The sequence below is a fragment of the Oreochromis niloticus genome, linkage group LG6 (assembly GCF_001858045.2).
Source record: "Oreochromis niloticus isolate F11D_XX linkage group LG6, O_niloticus_UMD_NMBU, whole genome shotgun sequence".
NCBI lineage: Eukaryota > Metazoa > Chordata > Actinopteri > Cichliformes > Cichlidae > Oreochromis > Oreochromis niloticus.
The window spans coordinates 26,229,975-26,248,555 of record NC_031971.2 but is presented as its reverse complement, the minus strand read 5'-3'; the positions used below and the strand labels follow the sequence as shown (position 1 = coordinate 26,248,555).

The following is an 18,581-nucleotide window of genomic DNA, read 5'->3' as shown; positions in this document are numbered from 1 at the left end:
GATTTAATAATCAGCCTAAAATTACATCTACTGCCATCTGTTTTAAAAAACAGCTAAAAGAGTAGTGGACACTTGGCAATTAGCACACTTCAGTCTGGGTGGCGACATGCATCAAAAGGTTACAAACTGACCCACTGCAGCGGCCATTAAATATCAATAATAACAATAATGATATCAAAAAGAACCAATAAGAGTTTCAAAGTGCTTTAATTCCACAGTTGTTCACCCGTAACGATCGATACCCGTGCTGTTAGGAAGAGGGGATTGATGAGTCTCATGTGGTTGCCAGTAGGTAACATTACAACATCAGTGGCTGCAGTGACTCTAGAGATGCTCGCAAAAACATGCCACAAGTTTGATGCACAGCATAGTGGGGGTGGTGGAAAAAAAAAAATCAATACAGCATGGAGAGGGAGAGCAGATATCATTATTTTATCAAATAAATTAAAATACTTTGTGAATACTGGAAACATGAGGGCTTATCTCACCTGACAGGAGGCAACCTTTCTGCAAACAGTCGCAGTCTGACTTGGACTGACTCCAATCATACGCATAACTTCTATCTAATTTAGAAATGCAGACAGATTTCCAACATATTGCCATGAGTCTGAATGAGTCTTTATCAATAAGCACAACTGGTGGCTGCCAGCCGGTTGTATTCACAGGAAGGCTGCTAAGTGCAAATGTAAAATTCAAATGTGAATTTATGTCTATCTAGACAGGAAAACACATGATTTTCACTGATCTATCACAGTTAATTGCTGTATTATCAGAAGTAGGTAGGTTGCATGTAAATGTAACTTGCCGATCGCAGACTGATATCAGACCAATTCCATATTATGGCAACACTTATGGCAGGTTTCAATGACAGTGTTGGTATGTTTGACAATCTCACCGCAAAAATCAAATGAGTCATTTATTTGAATAACGTAGGCTAAATACAAAATTCCTGACCAAAACTAAGCAGAAAACTTTCACTCTATGCGTTTACATTTCCTGGTTTTTAATTACATATACTGCACACATACAAAATTTGAAAGAATAGGCCTTTACCATACATGGCATATTTCACTGCTGCAGTATTTCACCACCAGTCAAATCCAATTCAAATGTGCAATTTAAAATCTAACAAACGAGACAGCCTCAAACTTTGGCCACCCTTTTCAAAAGAAGCTAATTTAGTGAGCTTGCCACTGTCTGTCACTCATAAGTAAAAGACATTGACATGGACTGATGTCACCGCTCCAGGCCGCAATATGAGAAATATCAACACCAATAAAGTAAAATTAATGTTGATCTTTCTTGGTAGTGAGGGAAACTACAGCTGACGCGAGCTGTTTTAGTTGGTGTCGGACTATTTTCGGCAACATTTATTGTGGAAATGAGAACATAATAATCTTTGGCAACATTACATAAGAAACATTAAAAGAAAAAACTGATGATGACATGCCATTTAACTAATTGTACCACATAAACAACAAGGATTGAATTTCTTGTTTTACTGCAATTGGAAAGAAAAGTTGGAAAATGTGCAGTTTGCTCATTTTAGTTTTTTGCTAAAATGAAAGCAAAGACTAAAAGTGAGATAAATGGTCTGCTCGCTCATTTCTACATTTCAGTTCATTTTGATTCAATCAGACTGAAGGGGTGAGGGCTTTGGGTTCATCTTAAAACCTCTGAAAAGGGTCAACTTCATTGCTGACCTCACCCGGAATCGTTTCCCCAAAAGGAAATGACTGCAACCTCCACTGCACTTTGGTCATGAGCTAGACTTGACTAGCCAAACTACAAAGAGCTTAATCTATTTATAGGGAAACACTGCTACAGTACAGTGATCAGGGGGAAGAGGAACCCCACAAGACGGAAAGACAGTCGGACGCCGAGGTTACACGCCAACTGTCAAGATCAAGTAGAAGTCTTAACATTCTCCTACTTTAAAACTTAAATCCATTTCCTCTACCTCTCAGAAAACATTCTTCTGACTTTTTATGTTGTCAATTTTGATGTTTAATGCAAGTAAGAAAACTGCCTCGAGCAATAATCCTTTGTACAGAGGAAATATGTTTCTGTATTTTTCATTTTTGATGGCAAAGAGCATCAAATAATTAAAGCTTTTATGCTTAAATATAAATGCAGTTTGTATCTAAGCAGGAGAAATTATAATATAATATAATATCATTTAAGGATACAGCTACATTCAGTGCAAGTACTCAAAAGATCTACAGTTGTGTTGCTAAGATAGAGTAGATTCAGTTTTAGTCATCGTTGTATCATTTTCATATATCAGTTCTAGAGAAATTGTCACTAGGTAAATTTAAAGTGTTTTTGCAATTAAAAAACTCTACATCAAAATATAGAACATATTCATCCTTTTCATCTTTTCATCCTTTTCACCCCCCCAGTCTAAGGGGTACAGATATTACTGACAAGAGACGAGCAAACAAGACAAGAAAATGGAAGAGAGTAAGGGGAAACACTTTTTTATGTTTTTTTAGGTTATGCAATAACCGTCTGCTGTCAACAGTGAGTGAGATGCAACTGAAAGGGCAGAAAAAGAACAATCAGGGGAAGCAACATAGGAAGATTTTTTTAAAAAAGAAACTGTGGAAGAGCAGGTGCTGTAAATCATAACCTGTTGTAAACGAGTTAAAAGAACTTTAGGCCTGGCTGTAAAATGTGGACTGAGAACGAGGAAACTGTAAGAAGCTCAGACCGCTCCATCAGATGATGTTTATACACTTTAACAGCAGCCCGCATGTCCCCAGATGACAGTTTCCTTCAAGCACCACAAACTGCTTCCATAACCAACACATACAGTGGGTTACTACCTAATATATTGATTAGCAGTCTTGAGAGGGAAGAAAGTAGTAACAAGTGCAGGTTTCTACATATTTACTTCAGATTTGGTTCAGGTTTCAACACATGGAGTCCGTTACCCACAGGTGTCACATTTTTTGGCCTTTACAGCAATGAAGAGTTCAACTACCAGCAAATCTGTTTTCAAGAATCACGTCAGGCCTAAAAACAAGTTTTTGTTTCCAGTGCTAAAATAAAACTAAATAAATAAAATTTAAGTTACAACTCCCCCATTGCCCAATCAGGTTCATATTTAAAAACAAAACTTTGCAACACCTGGAAAAAAACTTTTCAAGGCACAATAAACACACCAGTTGGATAATTGGAGCAATACTCTGTCTCTGATTCAGTATGACAACAGGAAAGCAGACAAAAGGCATCCACATTTCCTTTCTTTCTATTCCCTTCACTGATCATTGTCAACCATCATCAGTTAAACATCTGTTATTTCCTCACAGCAGAAGGAAATGTTGGACGTTTTCATGCAGAGATCATTCAGTTATACAACCTCTAGACTTGTTTGGGCACAACTGCTCAGACAGGATATTACAGGATAGTACAACGCCTTCTACTCCCAACTGGAAGCTGGTCATCAAAGCAGAAACACATAACTGTACTAGGAAAAAAAAAACACCAGACGAGCAGGTCCTATAAGGTTAATCAGACAGTCAACAAAAAGAAAAAAAAAAAAAAAAATCATTCTTTTTACTTTAACTTGGTATCACACTATGAAAATTTGTTTTATAATGTCAAAAATACCTAATATCAGATTTAGGCTTTATCACCTTTGGATCTCTGCAAACACAACACCAGAGTTTACAGTCACTGCTAATTCCTGATACTTTGATGTTATGTGTTTTAAAGATAAGCTGGCTAACCACGGAGAGAGAAACCTTCAGTTTGAAGTTTACCCACTTATACTCAAATGTCTGTGACAGAATCCTCGCCATAACGTCATTCAGCCTCACCACTCCTTTATTATTGCTGTGTGTTAAAATATTTACTTTCCTCTTTTATTGACTCTCACCTTTTTCCCCTGATTTTCACTAGAGGAACTGACAGATTAATGCATCTGTGCCTTCTGTCAGTGCAAACATTAAGAGATAGCCCTCACGGTTAAATTTTTTTACAAAAAGTGATAAGATATGGATGTACTTCCTCTCGGTAAGGCAACACCCTCAGGAGGTTGCCTATTATCCACTCTAGTGTTCTGGGAGCGATGCATTAAAGTATCTAATTGTTTACCAGTTGATAGATGTTCATCTTTAAATCTTGTGTCTCAAGTACCACCCATCTAAGTGAAAAAAAAGAAAAGGTCTGGAGCAATGTGCTCAATTCTGTACAGCACATCTGCCTGTGATGGAAGCTATTTATGGATTGAGGAGCGATGTTTTGCCAGGAATAACTCAAAAGAACCATTAGTTCTGAGCAGATCTGTTTTTTTTTTTATTTATTTAAGCTGCCTTAGCACAGGGGTTACATTTCTCTTTAAGATATATGACAAAGGACATTAGGGGGGACCTAAATGTGATGCCAGGTGCTCTGATAATAGTAGGTGTGTGCTGGGCACTGTTAGTTATGTGGTGGTGTGGGGGAATATTAATGTCTATGAGGCAAGTAGTTCCATTGCAGAACAGAGGTATGGCTGACTGCTTTCACACTGTGTTGTGTAATGTGTCTGGAATTTGATGAATATGTACAGACACACACATGCACATAAAACCTTACCATTCTGTTCATCCAGTTCATTTCCAATCTCCTGGCCCATTATCTTCTGTCGGCTGATGACAGCTGCTAGTGCATCCAAGCCTGCATCCTGAGCTGAGATGAGAGCGGAAAGAAAACAAAGACTGTTACAAGCTTGACAATGAGACAAAGAATGAATCAACTGATTTTATGTATTGTCATTTACCATGACTGCAAAACAAGGCAAAATGAAATCAATGTGATGAATGGTACACAAAAAAAACCTCAGACAAATGTAGTAGTGGTGACATATATATGTCATAAATATTTCTTATAGACATATATATGAGGAGAAGAGAAGAGAAGAGAAGAGAAGAGAAGAGAAGAGAAGAGAAGAGAAGAGAAGAGAAGAGATTTGGCCTCTGCAGGTTTCTAAGTTTGACACACTCTTTACCACAGGAATTTTTTTTAACCACAAGTTCATGGGCTTGCCATTACCCAACTCCACCAGAAATCCCACGTGGGACACAAAACCTCTATGTGGTTTGGTTTCACTGTCTTAACAGGAATCTCTGATCCCAAAATGACAATAACCAGAGCCATAATGGAGACATTGCAATGAAGTGTCATATGGAATCAGGTGAACTAATGTCTGGGTGTTCGAGTCATGTCAGAGCCAAGAGACAGGAAAAAAAGTGGTGAGTTTACGATATTCCTTCGTGGTGTGAATTATGATGATGCTGTTTTAACTTTGTTCGGTCAGTAAAGGTTTAATACACATATGGTAGTGCTGGACTTTCTTGTTATCTATTTATTTTGCTGCTTCCACCAACACTTTATGCACTTTACTGTTATCTTCTTATGTTTACTAAGGAAAATAATATAGGACACTGTATAAATGCTACATGTTTACTATACTTTTAATTATTCTTGAACAGTCATGTAGTTACCCTCAATGACTCGTTGTTGCTGCTGTTTAATCTCTCCGAAGGTCAGCCCCTTGGTCTCCTCCGATTCGTTGATCAGCCAAGGGTTGGCTGAAGTGCCTCCACTGGCTCCTGCTCCTCCGGCCATCAATGTGGACCTGTGACATATAATCATAACAATTCTTAGTTTCCCAGCATTCTTTCAAAACAAAACATACCTAAATAGTAAAAAAAGAGGTCCATAATGAAAACTAAAAATTTGCTTTGGAAATTAAATTATTGATACTTTCCAAACAAAGCACACGCAGCAGTTAAACTATGAAAGTAAAATGCACATCTGTACTATTACAGCAATTACCTATACCAGGAAAAATCAATCAATTCTATGCTTTTTCTAGGATCTATGACACCCCCACAGATCACAGAAAAACACTGTTTATTTACTTTACTTAAAATAGCTCAGCTCGTGCAGTATGTAAACAGTGCATGTTAATCTGTCACAGAACTATGGACTGCAGAGGTTTTGCTCTGACAACGTGACATACAAGAAAGCTCTTTACACTATAATGTGCTGCGCTAAACAACCCTGTGTGGTTTGAAACCTATTCTCCTCCTAATAGCTTAAAGCTGTGTTTCCGACCCCCACCAGTTGTGACTGTCATGCGGTGATGGGTTCAGGGTCTGTGAGTAAGGCTGGTTTTAATTGCGTCTCCTCAGCGCTGTCTGTTGGTCAAACCCAACATAAAGGACCTGAACCACATACAGCTTTACCAGAAATCAAGACAGAAACTGATAACTCGACTGCACTTAATTTTAAGTATTTGCTGTTTTATCAACCTTTCAAAACCAGATGAAAACAGCTTGACTTTTTTTGCACAAGTAACACAGAACACTACTTTTATCATACCCCCATTCACAGTCTGCTGACTGCTTCAAGTCACCTCTGAAGTAGCCACTAAAGTGCTATTAAGGCTATTCACAATGCAGGCAGGCGGAGGCTGATACCATCTGAGAAGAGGGTGAGACAAGGCATTTAGTCTAATCTCTCCAACAGGTTTGATTACTCTGAGACTATGTGCCAGGCTTCCACTTCCTCCATGGAAGTGTCTTTTGTGTGAAAATCCAATTAACAAGTCAGCAGGGAGCGCCAGAATCAGTCAAGTGGATCTCTTGGTACCCACAAAACACAGACTGCCACTGCAGAAGCCCGGACATTCCCATTAATGACTGAGTGACTTAGACAGGTGAGATTTAACTACTTCCAACTATTTCCACTGCAATAAAATACAATGGAAAGGTTAGGGCATAACAGTGGAAAGATGGGTCCAAGGGCCAGCAGGGTTAACTCAGGCTTCAAAATAGCCGCCTTCTTAGTCTGAAATGGAGATGCTTGGAATATATTGTTTGGGGAATGGATTAAAGTTTCCCTTCGACAATGCTGTCCTATTTTTTTTTTTCTATCCAAAGTTCTCACACAAAAAAAAAAAGAGTTTAAAGAATCAGCTTAGATTATCCAGGCATGTCCAAATCTACTCCTTCCCACATTCTGTCCTCAGAGACCACACAGTGGGAATGGATCCTACCCACAAATCCAAATTACCCACCACATATCACTATTAAATTTAGGTCTCATTGAGCAAACCAAAAGCCATATGACCACATGATTACAGTTTGCCAAGCTAATTTACTAGCAAATCTCATTTGAGTTTTTTTTTCTTTTCAGAGCCTTTTATGTAATTGGGTGTGTGGTCAGTAAAAAGATGAAAGCCAGTGCAATGCACCGCGAAGCAGATCAATCACAAAACCAAAGCTTGTGAAAGATATCAGAGAAAGGCAGTTCCATCAAGGCATCAGCACACGAGTTCTCTAAAGTCTATTGAGCTGATGAAACTGAGAAACTTTGTTCTCATATGTTGGTATTTTAGCTACTTGTCAAAAAATAAATAAATCTACCACCACAATAAAGTGTGCTGTACCAAGAATGCTGAGCATCCACAGGGATGCAACTAAAAAACAGCCATGAGAAGCCAGGGAAAGTTAACAACATAACATCATATCTTCCTGTTAAAGTAAATATCACCTGGCCCACACCAGTTTAAATCTTACACAAAGTAATGACTCTACCTAAAGATTTGCTAGTTATCACGTCTGCCTCACAGCACTGTCAGCCTACAGTGTTGTAAAACAGTGGTTCCTTAAAACCACAAGATGAGGCAGTCTCACAAAATGATTCAATCCCCTGTGACTCCCATGTTAGGTGGCCCAACTTCAGCAATGAAATATATATACTTAAAGCCTGGTACAAATCATTTTCATCGCTGCATCCCATTTTCCCCTTCACAACATCCATACAGTGAATTAACTTTTTTTGGTAGCTTCCTTAACAGGCAGATATGCCAACACGGGCAGCTGTAGTCACTTTGGCCTTGGCTCAGATAATTTTTGTCACTGAGCTCTTACCCCTGAACTGTGCCTGTGCTTTTTGCAGAACTGTTATTACAATTATCTGCCAAATGATATGAATTGCTGTATTATATAGCCCATCCAATAAGTTTGTATTAAAATTTTGGTGAATGTAATTTTAGTATATTATTAGTGCATTTCCTAGGAAGAGTAAAGGGGGAGAGCATATTAGGAGACAGCGAGAGAGAAGGAAAGCAAGAGGATGAAGGTAAGAGAATGGTTTGGACATGTGCAGAAAAGTGATAGTGGATATACTGGACAAAGGATGTTGAAGCTGCCAGGCAGGGGTAAGAGAGGAAGGCCTAAGAGGAGGTACATGGATGCTGAAGGAGGACATACAAACAGTTGGTGAGACAGAAGAGAATGATAGTGATAGAGTGAGATGGAGGCAAATGATCTCTGTGGAGACTCTCAAAGGCAGCACCTCACAGAAGTATCTGACAGGTATATGTGACAGATTTGTGCAATGGCGCCATACAGGTGTAGCTTGCTAAATAGCAATGGCCAAAATATCATTGGGAATTTAAAATATGGAATCCATGACATCCATGTATATCTTTTATATACAGTGGTGGTATCTGGCTCTTTCCTTAACTAGCAGAATACACTGTGTAAGTATACAGTATAGAGTACACTATGCTCAATTGCTAGTAATAAACTTGCTCTTTCTGTCTTCATCATTTGTGCGTGAGTACGTGCCAAATGTGTAATCAACAGTGCAAAGCAAGCAAATCCATTAATGAAAAAGAATTAGCTATGAAGTTAAGCGCCCTGTCAAAATGGTAGGCACACAGACTTCCCTCCGAGTGACAGCACCAGGGGAGGTCATACAGGATGTACAAAGACTCGCTGAAAGTTAGTGACCGGTGACATATCATCAAAGCAGAGACTAGGGCCTGTGACCTCTCAGGTCAAGAACACAGACAAGAGAATGAGGATTCATTATTTTTAATTGGGGCAACCAGAGGTGGAAATTGTACTAAAAAAAATTCTCAAAGAGGACAAGTTACAAAATGAAAGGCAGTGTGATCTGAGCAGGATGCTCATCAATCAGTGATGCTTGGTTTGCTTCTCCTGACACTGACCGAGAAGTGACAGAAATTAACGGTGAGCAAATATTCCAAAGTGGGCGTAGAAGTAAAGAAACTACTACGTCAAGCACTACTGTGATCAAAATATGTTAAGATAAAATGAAATCTTTGAAAGTGGGACAATCTGTGATTAGTGATATTTGCACATATTCCTTTTCTTAACACTTTATCCCATTTATAATAACCTAACATGCCTAATGTTACCTGGAGGGTTCAGACTCTGTAATATCGCCCTTGAAAGTTGCATTTAGCTGCTTCTCTCTGGTTAGCAGGTCATCAATGAGGTTCTGCCTTCTGTCAGCTTCGGGCTGCATTCTGATGAGGCCATGATAAGGTTACACAAAACATTCACAATGCTTTAACCACTTTTGATGAGCAGGGACAACTTATGTTTCTAAAACTTAAGCATGTTGCATTAGTAAGGTCACTTTCTAAACACTCTAATGCCCCCTATTGGAACACCTCTGCCAATGTAAGCAAAGTGGGCTTTTCACACTTCTAAACTAAAGGATACATGCGGCGAGATGAGGATGCCCGCAACAAGCCCTCCTTGAGCTGAGCGATATTTTGTTTCAGCTTCTGAAGTGAAGCCCGTAGCGTCATGTTTATCTGAAAAGACAGAAGATTAGCTCGCTAATACAAAAGGAATGTGAAGGCAATACTACTGTAATTGTAAGAGGCTACCTTTGCAGGGTTCCCCCCCGTTCTCTGTTGTCTGTTCCGTTCATGGATGTTTTCAGCTATTTCCTGTGCCAAGCGGCAAGTGGCATCATAATTTTGTAACCTGCAAATGAAAAATGAGAATTAAAATGCCATGTAACTTGAACTGCAACATCATCAAGTAGCCAAAGATGAAGTAGTAAAACTAAGATTCAGTGCATGAATCTGCATTCTAATATAATGATGGATAATATTTTCATACATTTAATTTTTATAATACTTTTCATTACAAGTAAACTTGGTGTGTTTAACATAAAAGATAAAAAAGATTATGTTTTGTGTCATAGTTGTATTACTCCAAAACCAAAATGAATTTAACCTTTCCATCAACATTCTCACAGTGTAATAAATGTTGCTTGGCTGAGAAGTCATTCGCAAATCGTTTTGGGTCCCTGCATCAGTATTGCACAGAATTCTTTTCCGCGCACTAGACTAAAAAGATGTTACCTTTTACACAAATGGAAGAACTGCATATGCGTATAACAGATACTCAGGAGACGCGGGCCGTTCCATCAGTGATAAATACCTCTACTTTTGACTTGACACAAAAGGATGTGGAATTTTGCATATTTGTCACACTCAAGTTTCAGATCCCTAAACAGATGCACCGTATTTTAGTTTTGGGCAACTTCTTGTCTGAACTTTGTTTCTGTGTAGGTTGTAGCAAGCGAAAGATAAATAAATAAATCAAATTTCTAAAACTTGAAATATATGTTTTGAAAACCCACAATGATCATGAAAATAATGATTAACGCATAAAACTATGCAAACTGAAAATTAACTTATTGAACAACGGATCAAGTGAACGACTTTAGATGGTGTATTGCCTAATCGAAAGCATGAGCTACATGGCTATCAGAATAATTGTTATTTAATATTATTATTTAGTATTACTGTAGCCAAATTGGGGTAAAGCGTCAGAAACATAGCACAAGCTTTGGTTTTATCTTGTGACATTTTTAGCATTCCTCTTCCCCCATTCTCTAACGCTATTTGATTTGCTGTTATAAGTAGACCCAACAACAACAACAACAACAACAACAACAACGACGACGACAACAACGACAACAAATTGTTTTGAAATCCGAATCCAAAACCACCAAGCTACTTCCCGACACACGAAGCGGTTACTTTCTAATCACTAAACAAAAATACATGTTATTTTATTTGGCTAATCATCATAGCTACCACTTTCGCTAGCTAGATTCAAAGTAGTTACAAGGCGTAGAAATAATATTTGTTGTCCTTAAAAATACATCTGAGTCATTTTACTTTTCCATTCAAGACAATGACTTACCAGGCATCCTGAGACATTATGCTAAAAGTCAGCTATTAAGCCAAGTTTGAACCAACTATCCGGCTGTAATCACTAGCAGCCTGTTTCTTGTTTTGACAAGACGTCACTACGGTAGGCGACAGAGACAAACTTCCCACGACCTCTACAGAGCGCGCATTGTAATAACATAATGCTGCCCTCTGTGGGTTAGGATTTGCTGTTAATTTTTGACTCACGGGTCAGTTAAAGTGTAGAAATTTCAGGGCTGCTCGACTAACTAGTTGAGGATTTCACACGGAAAAAAACACTTCAGGCAGAAATAAAGACTCATGGGAAAGCCTTAGACGTGGATGACCTACAGTAAGATATAATTTAATATAATTATTAGATGTGATCTCAATTTTCCAAATTAAAAAAAAACATCTGGATGTGTGCCTATGACTTTTAGAGTGAGCTGCCTCGGCCTAGTCAAAACAACATTATGTTTCTCACCAGCCTCTCTCTCCTTTGACTAAGTGCCTATTCCTCTTTCCAACGTTTCCCTGTTGAATCTCTGTTTTTTCCTTGCAAGTGCTGATTGATTCACTATTGTTCTAGTAGAGTTCTCAGTTAATCATAGCTTCCTTGACAGAAATGCCTTATCCAACTTATCATAAATGTAGTAGTTCTTTTATTCATTAGAACAATAGAACAGATCATTGTGTTTATAATCTATCAGACTAGATCCAGCTGCTTTATTACAAAAGAGGAGTGAAATCCTTATTCTTACTTATAAATTCCCAATAATCCTCAAAAAGACACTCCAAAGAAGCTGCATGTAGGAAGACTTAAATTGAGCTTGAACAATAGGAGATAGCCTTTTTTTTTTACATGTATTAAAGTGATACCATTTAAAAAGTTGTGCTGAAAGGAATATATCTTACATTCTTAACATCCAAACAATACTTAGATGCTGACTCATACATTATACCCATATTATATAAAGACTATTATCATGGCTTGATAAATCATATTTAAGATGTCTCTATCAGTTCCCCATTAATTATTTAATGAAGAAAATAGTTGTTTTAATTCATTCATTTATTTTTATTTAGCTTTTCATACAGTCAAACACCAAGAAATGGGAAGATCTTGACACAGCAACAATATATAAAGATTTGAAGGATACCTTTCCTCTTGAAGCCAAAGGCCACAAAGTTCCTTTTAGACATGGAAATTTTTAATTTTCATTAACCATTCCACTCAAAGATTTTCCACTCTTCCAGCAGGAACCACCCCTATGGTCTTGGTTTTACAGAAAAACAAGCGAAGGCTGCTGAAAATGAGGTTTTTATGCAAGTTAAAGCCAGAATAGTCTAATAGTAATACTTTTTAAAGAACAGCATTTCATTTCACAAGTCTCTAAATCTTTCATAAATCACTTCTACAGACACATTATTATGAGTGACTCAAAGATGAAAACAAATTAGAGCAGTAATCATTTAAACACAACTTTGAGTCCCTTTTAAAGGCTTACAGAAATAGTAGCTGAAAGTCTTTCTCCTAAATACTTAAACCTAACAGACCTACAAAAATAATTTACATCAACATCCAAGTAAAAAAATCTACAACTGTTATCACAGAATTTATAAAACATCAACAATATTGTAATGATAGTCAACATTAAGCACCAAAGTGTTATGTGTTTATGCTTAGTTTGTTATAATGTATTTCTGCTCTGTTCATTTCTCATAAGACACAGGTGTAAAAATGCGTGTGTAAAAGTTGTTTATTTTTACACACCCGGTAATCTGAGAATAAACATCATGCTTTTTTTGGCAAGGAAAGTTTAAGAGTTTGTTTTTCAAGTCCATTCCATGACATGCCGACACATGGAGTAAGTACTTGTAGTACAAATACACTTATTCTTCTTTTTTATTACTAAGTTATAATACTGTGTTGTGTTGTTTGTGTTGCGTTGTGATGTGTCGTATCGTGTCGTGTTGTGTTACATGTAGTGCCGACGTAGGACAGTTTTCCAATTTCATTGTACTATTGTACTATGTATGACTGTGCAATGACAATAAAGAGTTATCTTATCTTAGAGGTTTTATGTTTTATACCCAAACAATGGTTGTGTTTAGATGAAAACATACATGTTGTGTTCAATAATAGCCTTTGGAAGACTTCTTGGAATAGATTCTACTGGCATTTCAATGCCAGTGCCTAGGACATGATTGCCCTCTTATTTCTGAAAATGTTGACAAGAGCAAACCATTTCAAAGACTTTCAAGGAATGTGATGTTCAGTGTTAAAATACATTTTTGGTCTCGTAAGCAATTTAAAATCAAATGTAATTAAATGTAATTTAATGTAATTTAATTTAATTCAATTTAATTTATTTATTTTTTTTTTAAATTTAAATTTATTTATTTATTTTTTTACTTTTTGACATAACCTGCAAGAAAGATTGTGGAAACTGAGTTCATACATGTGAAATCCTGATAGTTACACATTTTACAAAGAGATTTGTTTTGAGGGGGGATGCCAGCTAAGTGCATGTACGTGATCTGGAAATGTAAGGTCTTGTTGTATGATTGTGATCATGGGGGCACTTGCTTTCCAGACACTGATTACTTCTCAGAATGAGACCGTGCCAAAGGTATAACAGGAAAATCAGTGGAACTTTTCACTTTCAGTGCCTGAATCACCAACAACAAACCATGTAGAGATCACGTGACCAAAGCCCACAGGCTTATATAAAGCCCTGATCCTCAGATTGTGCAGCTAGTAACAGGAGAAACGTTACCTTCTGACCTATTTTTCTAGGAAGAATAGGAATTGAGATGATTCATGTTTCACGGACACCAGAATTCTTCAATTGTGGAAACATGAATTTAATCCCGGACACATTCTCTGACCACAATCTGGAATCTATGGCTAGAAGCAGAACCAGACAAAGGTCTCACTCCTATTACAATGCAGAGTTAAAAAAGCCTTATGGTGTGGACACACAGAAAGAAGAAACCTGTTTAAGACCTCGATCTAGGTATGTATTCATAATTAACTATGCTTTTACTCTTATATTATCAAAATTAGGTTACTGACCAGATAGCCAAGTGTAGGTTTACTTATAATTAACCAGATTTGTGTTTGTTCTGTTCTGACTTGCATTACATTAATTACTTGCATAATTAATATCAAATCAAATGTCTTTGAAAGGTCTTTTTACAGTTATGAGACATCAGAAGATGACATAGGACACTTTACAACCTCCCCTACGTCAAAGAAGATGCAAAGCTCACCGCTAAAGTATCAAGCAACCAAAAAGGAGGAAAGAGACCGGGATGTGTCGGTTGTTGAGTTCACCTCTAAGAAGTCAAAGCATAAACCAAACAAGCAATCACCCTCTAGAGAAACCTGTGGTACTGAACTAATGTTTTTAAAGTTGGATATGGAGTTTTAAAGCAAAATGGGTAGAATGAAAATCTGAGTCTATGTAAACTGTTTAGGAAAACTACTACTGCTATTACTACTATTACTAACAATAATAATAATAATAAAGTTACATGTGTATGTTTTGGCTCAGGCAGTAAATGCCATCTCAAGCAAGTTTCCATGATGACCATCTCTGAAGCAGACAACTGGGAGATTTGTTCCAGCTCTGGGATGAAGTATGGGCAGTTTGTGGACTGGGAGAAAATTGATCCTGAAGCTGCAAAAAAATATCAACAAATCCTACGGAGTGAGCACCAGCAGCTTAAAACTATGGCTCGGGAAGGATTTTGGGCCATGCCACACACACTAAGGGCCAAAGCTTATTATCACATCATCCACAGCATCAATTCTATGTATGTATTTATGGCAAGTAATGGAACCACTGTGAACATTTTTACTGAAATCTGCTTGACCTAAATTTCTGACTGTGTATTGATTTTATATCTGCAGAAGGGCTGTAACTCCAGACAGAGATGTCTACTATGAACTGGCCAAGAAGCTATTTGGAGAACAAAAACTTAGCAGCCACCCAGTCCCGAAGTATATGGAAGATGGAGAAATACCAAGGTAATATTTTGTGATACTGCAGTCACACTTCATAGCTGACAAACTGTCTGAATGATGAGCTTTTTGTCTCATGAGGATTCATTTTGCTAATTTTGGCTACATTTATTAAAAGCATCCACAAGACTAGCAACATATATATAACAGTAAATGTTTACATTCTAGTATTAATGTGCACTTCTGCACTGCAGTAAATGTGACAGAATGAGTCCTTGCTTCCTCTGTTCTGTTCTAGATACTGCCTCAACAAAGCAGGCCTGAATTCTGCAAAAAAGGTTCTTCTTTGCCTCGGAAAATACTTCATAGACATGAACTTCTGCCCCATTCTACCCGCCCTGGTGTCCCTCATCCTCCACTTCAGCGAGGATGAAGCTGAATGTTTCTACAGTGTGTCCCAACTTATCTGCTACAATGATCCCAACAAGCGCTACATTGACCAGACCTTCCTCACCTACCGTGCTTCCTGTATGACCTTTGGAGACCTTGCCAACAAATGCTGCAGAGGCATCCGCAAGCTGATCGCCAGCTCCCACCAGAACCTGTTTGAGTTTTACTCTGACTGGATCATGTGGATATTTGCTGACCTTCCGTTCACATATGCCATTAGAGTTCTAGACGTCTACCTACTGGAGGGCTACAAGGTCCTCTACAGGTTTGTTAGTGCTGCTGCATTTCAACATATAAAGACAAAACAATACAATTAATGTATTTCATAATTATTCTTTATAGGGTTGCTCTGGCTTTGCTTGGCCTCTATAAAGTATCGGTGTCATCTCGAGTGGCAGATGTGGAAGACTTCAGAACAGACATGAAAAGATTTGTGCAAAATGTAGCTCGCCACTGCCCAGCTGAGAAGCTCCTAGAAAGAGCCTTCAAGATTTCAGTACCCACAAGGAGAGACCTTAACCTACTGTTCACTGCCAATAAAGAGTCACTCATACTGAAAGGTGTCAGCATAGACCAGAAAAGGTGGGTTAATACTGACATTGTCATGACTAAGATGATGACTGGCACATTTGTATGTAATAAATAATTAATATACACAAACTTAGTGGTATTAAATATTCCATTTCAACTAATATGAAACCTGTTTTCACATATGTTTCCGAAGGCTACCAGTAGAGACAGTGGATTTCAACAACTTTCGTTCCAGTGTTGTAACAGGGACTGAGATGAGAGTCATCTGGGCCTGGATACCTGAGCGCTTTGCCCTCTTCAGTCCCTTCAGGTTGTTCAGCACAGCTGAGCATGAAAGGACTCTTGCTTCGTAAGTAACCTTTGTTCTGCGCTACAGTCCCACTTGCCAACTACCTAAAAACAGAGGCGTGAATCATGTAGAGGACTATTTATATATCGCAATGCTTTTAATAGTGTTTACTTTGTATCAAATTAATATCTGTTGAACTTCATGTCCCTGCAGTGAAAACCTTTTTTTTGTGTGTGTAACCGTCAGCAGTAGGGGTGTTTTCACTATCAACATTTAGTCACAAATACTGCTTTTTTCCCCTGCGTTTAAACAGTGCCAAAACTTCTCTCTGATTTAAGATGAAATTTAAATAAAATAGGTCTTAGCTCTAGCAATTGTATGCTAGTTTGGCATGTATATATTGTTGTCATGTATTTATAAAAGAAAGGTGTTTTGTTTGTTTTTATTTCATACAGATTCTATTCACATGTAGAGGGACACGAACCAGCTGTCATGATTATTAAAACTGTGGATGAAGAGGTAAAACTATAAATAATCAATATTAGGATAGATTTTATTTGACATGTTAAATGAGCCTCAGAATTTATCCTTATGCTTCTATAATGGTGAGATTTAGTCGACGCAGTAAGTTTTGTATGCCATTGACATGATCTAATTTGTCGTATCTTAGGTATTTGGTGCCTTCTTGTCAACAGATGTAGCAGAAAGAAGAAAACATGATTCAGAGGAACTTGCATACTTTGGAACTGGGGAGTGTTTAGTTTTCACGGTGAGCTTTCTTCTTGTTAAATTCACCTCATATTATCTCCAAAGGTTGAATCTGTTCATCTGGACGTAGCGTTTTGTGGGAGAAACGTTTCGTCACTCATCCAAGTGACTTCTTCAGTCTCAGCTGACTGCAGCCTCATATTAGATTTAGATTTGTCGTCTATGGGTTTCTTTATGTTAATGTACAGCAATGCCTTTGACACTGTAAGGCGTCAAACAAGATTTGTGATTACTGTTTCAGCTGCGTCCCAACATGGAGCTCTACCAGAGATCTATGGTCAATATAATGAGCCGAAGAGCTTCTCCTGAGCAACTTCGAGGCAGCATTAGTGCTTCCCCTCAGGCGTCAACTAATGGCAACATCCCCTCCAGCACAACTCTGACCTGTCCTGCTGGGACACTGCAAAATCCCAGCTATCTGATGGTCACTGCACCAGTGGAGGAATCCATGTCTGCTAAAGAGCCCAAGAGGCCTAAGGAGCAAGAGGCATCCAAGTTCATAGCAGGCGATGACAATCAGCTTATTATTGGTGTGTTAGTGAAACATATTGTAAGAGAAGACATACAGTAGATTGGCATTTAAAGGAACTTTGAATATATTATGTGTGACAGGGAAACTGCAAGTATACTCAGCTCATATCTATGTGTCCTCTTTCAGGTGGTGATGGAGGCCATGCTCTCTGCCTGCAAAGAGACCTACATGGGGGTTACACAGAGCCGTGTGAAACTTTTAAGAGCATCGCACTCTGCAAGAGAGACTTCAAGATCCAGTCCCTGGAAGTGTGGGGCATCCAGAACTCCATTTCCTTTTCTCATTGTTTTCCTTCTAAGTGAGTTAGAGAAAACAGCACTGTGACTAAATTGTGTATTTTTGTATAGTTAAGTGAGATTTTAGTTTGTTAATCAAAGTTTATTTGTACAGATTTGGGTTGCATGCAATGTCTTAGTGAACTTTAAAATCCAGGTAAACAAAGGTTGTAATCTCAGGGCAGCTCTGAAGGAACACAATGATGCTCTTTATGGTGCATATACTCACTTTTCTGTGATGAATCTAGGAGAACTAGTTTTATAATACTCTGTAATAACTAAGGCACTACATTGACTAAAGGATAATATTTGTAAACATGCTTTGAAAATTGCAACTCCATCTGGTTTTAACTGGGAAAACAGTAACCTGCAGTACTTTATAAGTTCTATGTCCACTGTTAAATCGTGTATTTTGATTGTGGAGTTTATGTAGATTTGATGCACAGTTGTACAAAACGTCCCTTTTGAAATCCTTTATTTGCTATTCTTCTCAGTTAAGTAACTTATTCCAATAAGTGTTCTATTATTAACATGGCTGTATTTGTGATGGGATTGAAAACAAATAAGCAAATAAAGTTTTTTTATTTGTTTGTTTTTTACTTAACTCTTTTACTTAACATTGTCAGCATTTCTGTTAAAAAAAGAATCCTCTTTTGCTCCTGTTACAACATTTATACTTTAAAAAAGAAATTCTCCTTTAAAGCTCCTTTACTTATAATCGCAAACTGATCTGTATATTA

At 37.8% G+C, this 18,581-nt stretch overlaps 2 protein-coding genes across 4 annotated transcripts in view; one reads left to right on the top strand and one right to left on the bottom strand.

Annotated features, from left to right (window-relative positions):
* The window catches only part of stx8 (syntaxin 8), a 43,839-nt gene extending 32,644 nt beyond the window's left edge, over nucleotides 1–11,195 (bottom strand). For both annotated transcript variants that reach the window (XM_003447897.5, XM_025907791.1), the window contains exons 1-6: nucleotides 11,040–11,195; nucleotides 9,707–9,806; nucleotides 9,537–9,631; nucleotides 9,227–9,337; nucleotides 5,493–5,626; nucleotides 4,585–4,677 (exon numbers count right to left, since the gene is read on the bottom strand). In XM_003447897.5, the coding sequence (XP_003447945.1) occupies nucleotides 4,585–4,677; nucleotides 5,493–5,626; nucleotides 9,227–9,337; nucleotides 9,537–9,631; nucleotides 9,707–9,806; nucleotides 11,040–11,056 (550 nt within the window). In that variant the 5' untranslated portion in view covers nucleotides 11,057–11,195. The remainder of the gene's footprint in view (nucleotides 1–4,584; nucleotides 4,678–5,492; nucleotides 5,627–9,226; nucleotides 9,338–9,536; nucleotides 9,632–9,706; nucleotides 9,807–11,039) is intronic.
* A 66-nt stretch (nucleotides 11,196–11,261) lies between these two features.
* LOC102078242 (TBC1 domain family member 24) lies at nucleotides 11,262–18,440 on the top strand. Of its 2 annotated transcripts, none has more exons than XM_019359650.2 (12): nucleotides 11,262–11,378; nucleotides 13,827–14,046; nucleotides 14,220–14,422; nucleotides 14,587–14,848; nucleotides 14,946–15,062; nucleotides 15,295–15,711; nucleotides 15,789–16,028; nucleotides 16,171–16,326; nucleotides 16,722–16,785; nucleotides 16,937–17,035; nucleotides 17,276–17,564; nucleotides 17,693–18,440. In XM_019359650.2, the coding sequence occupies exons 1-12, from the start codon at nucleotides 11,369–11,371 to the stop codon at nucleotides 17,866–17,868; spliced, it is 2,253 nt and encodes a 750-aa protein (XP_019215195.1). In that variant the 5' UTR covers nucleotides 11,262–11,368; the 3' UTR covers nucleotides 17,869–18,440. The 2 variants fall into 2 exon arrangements, with proteins under 2 accessions (XP_019215195.1, XP_025763575.1); XM_025907790.1 differs by having other exon boundaries at nucleotides 17,276–17,584.
* Nucleotides 18,441–18,581: the final 141 nt, after the last annotated feature.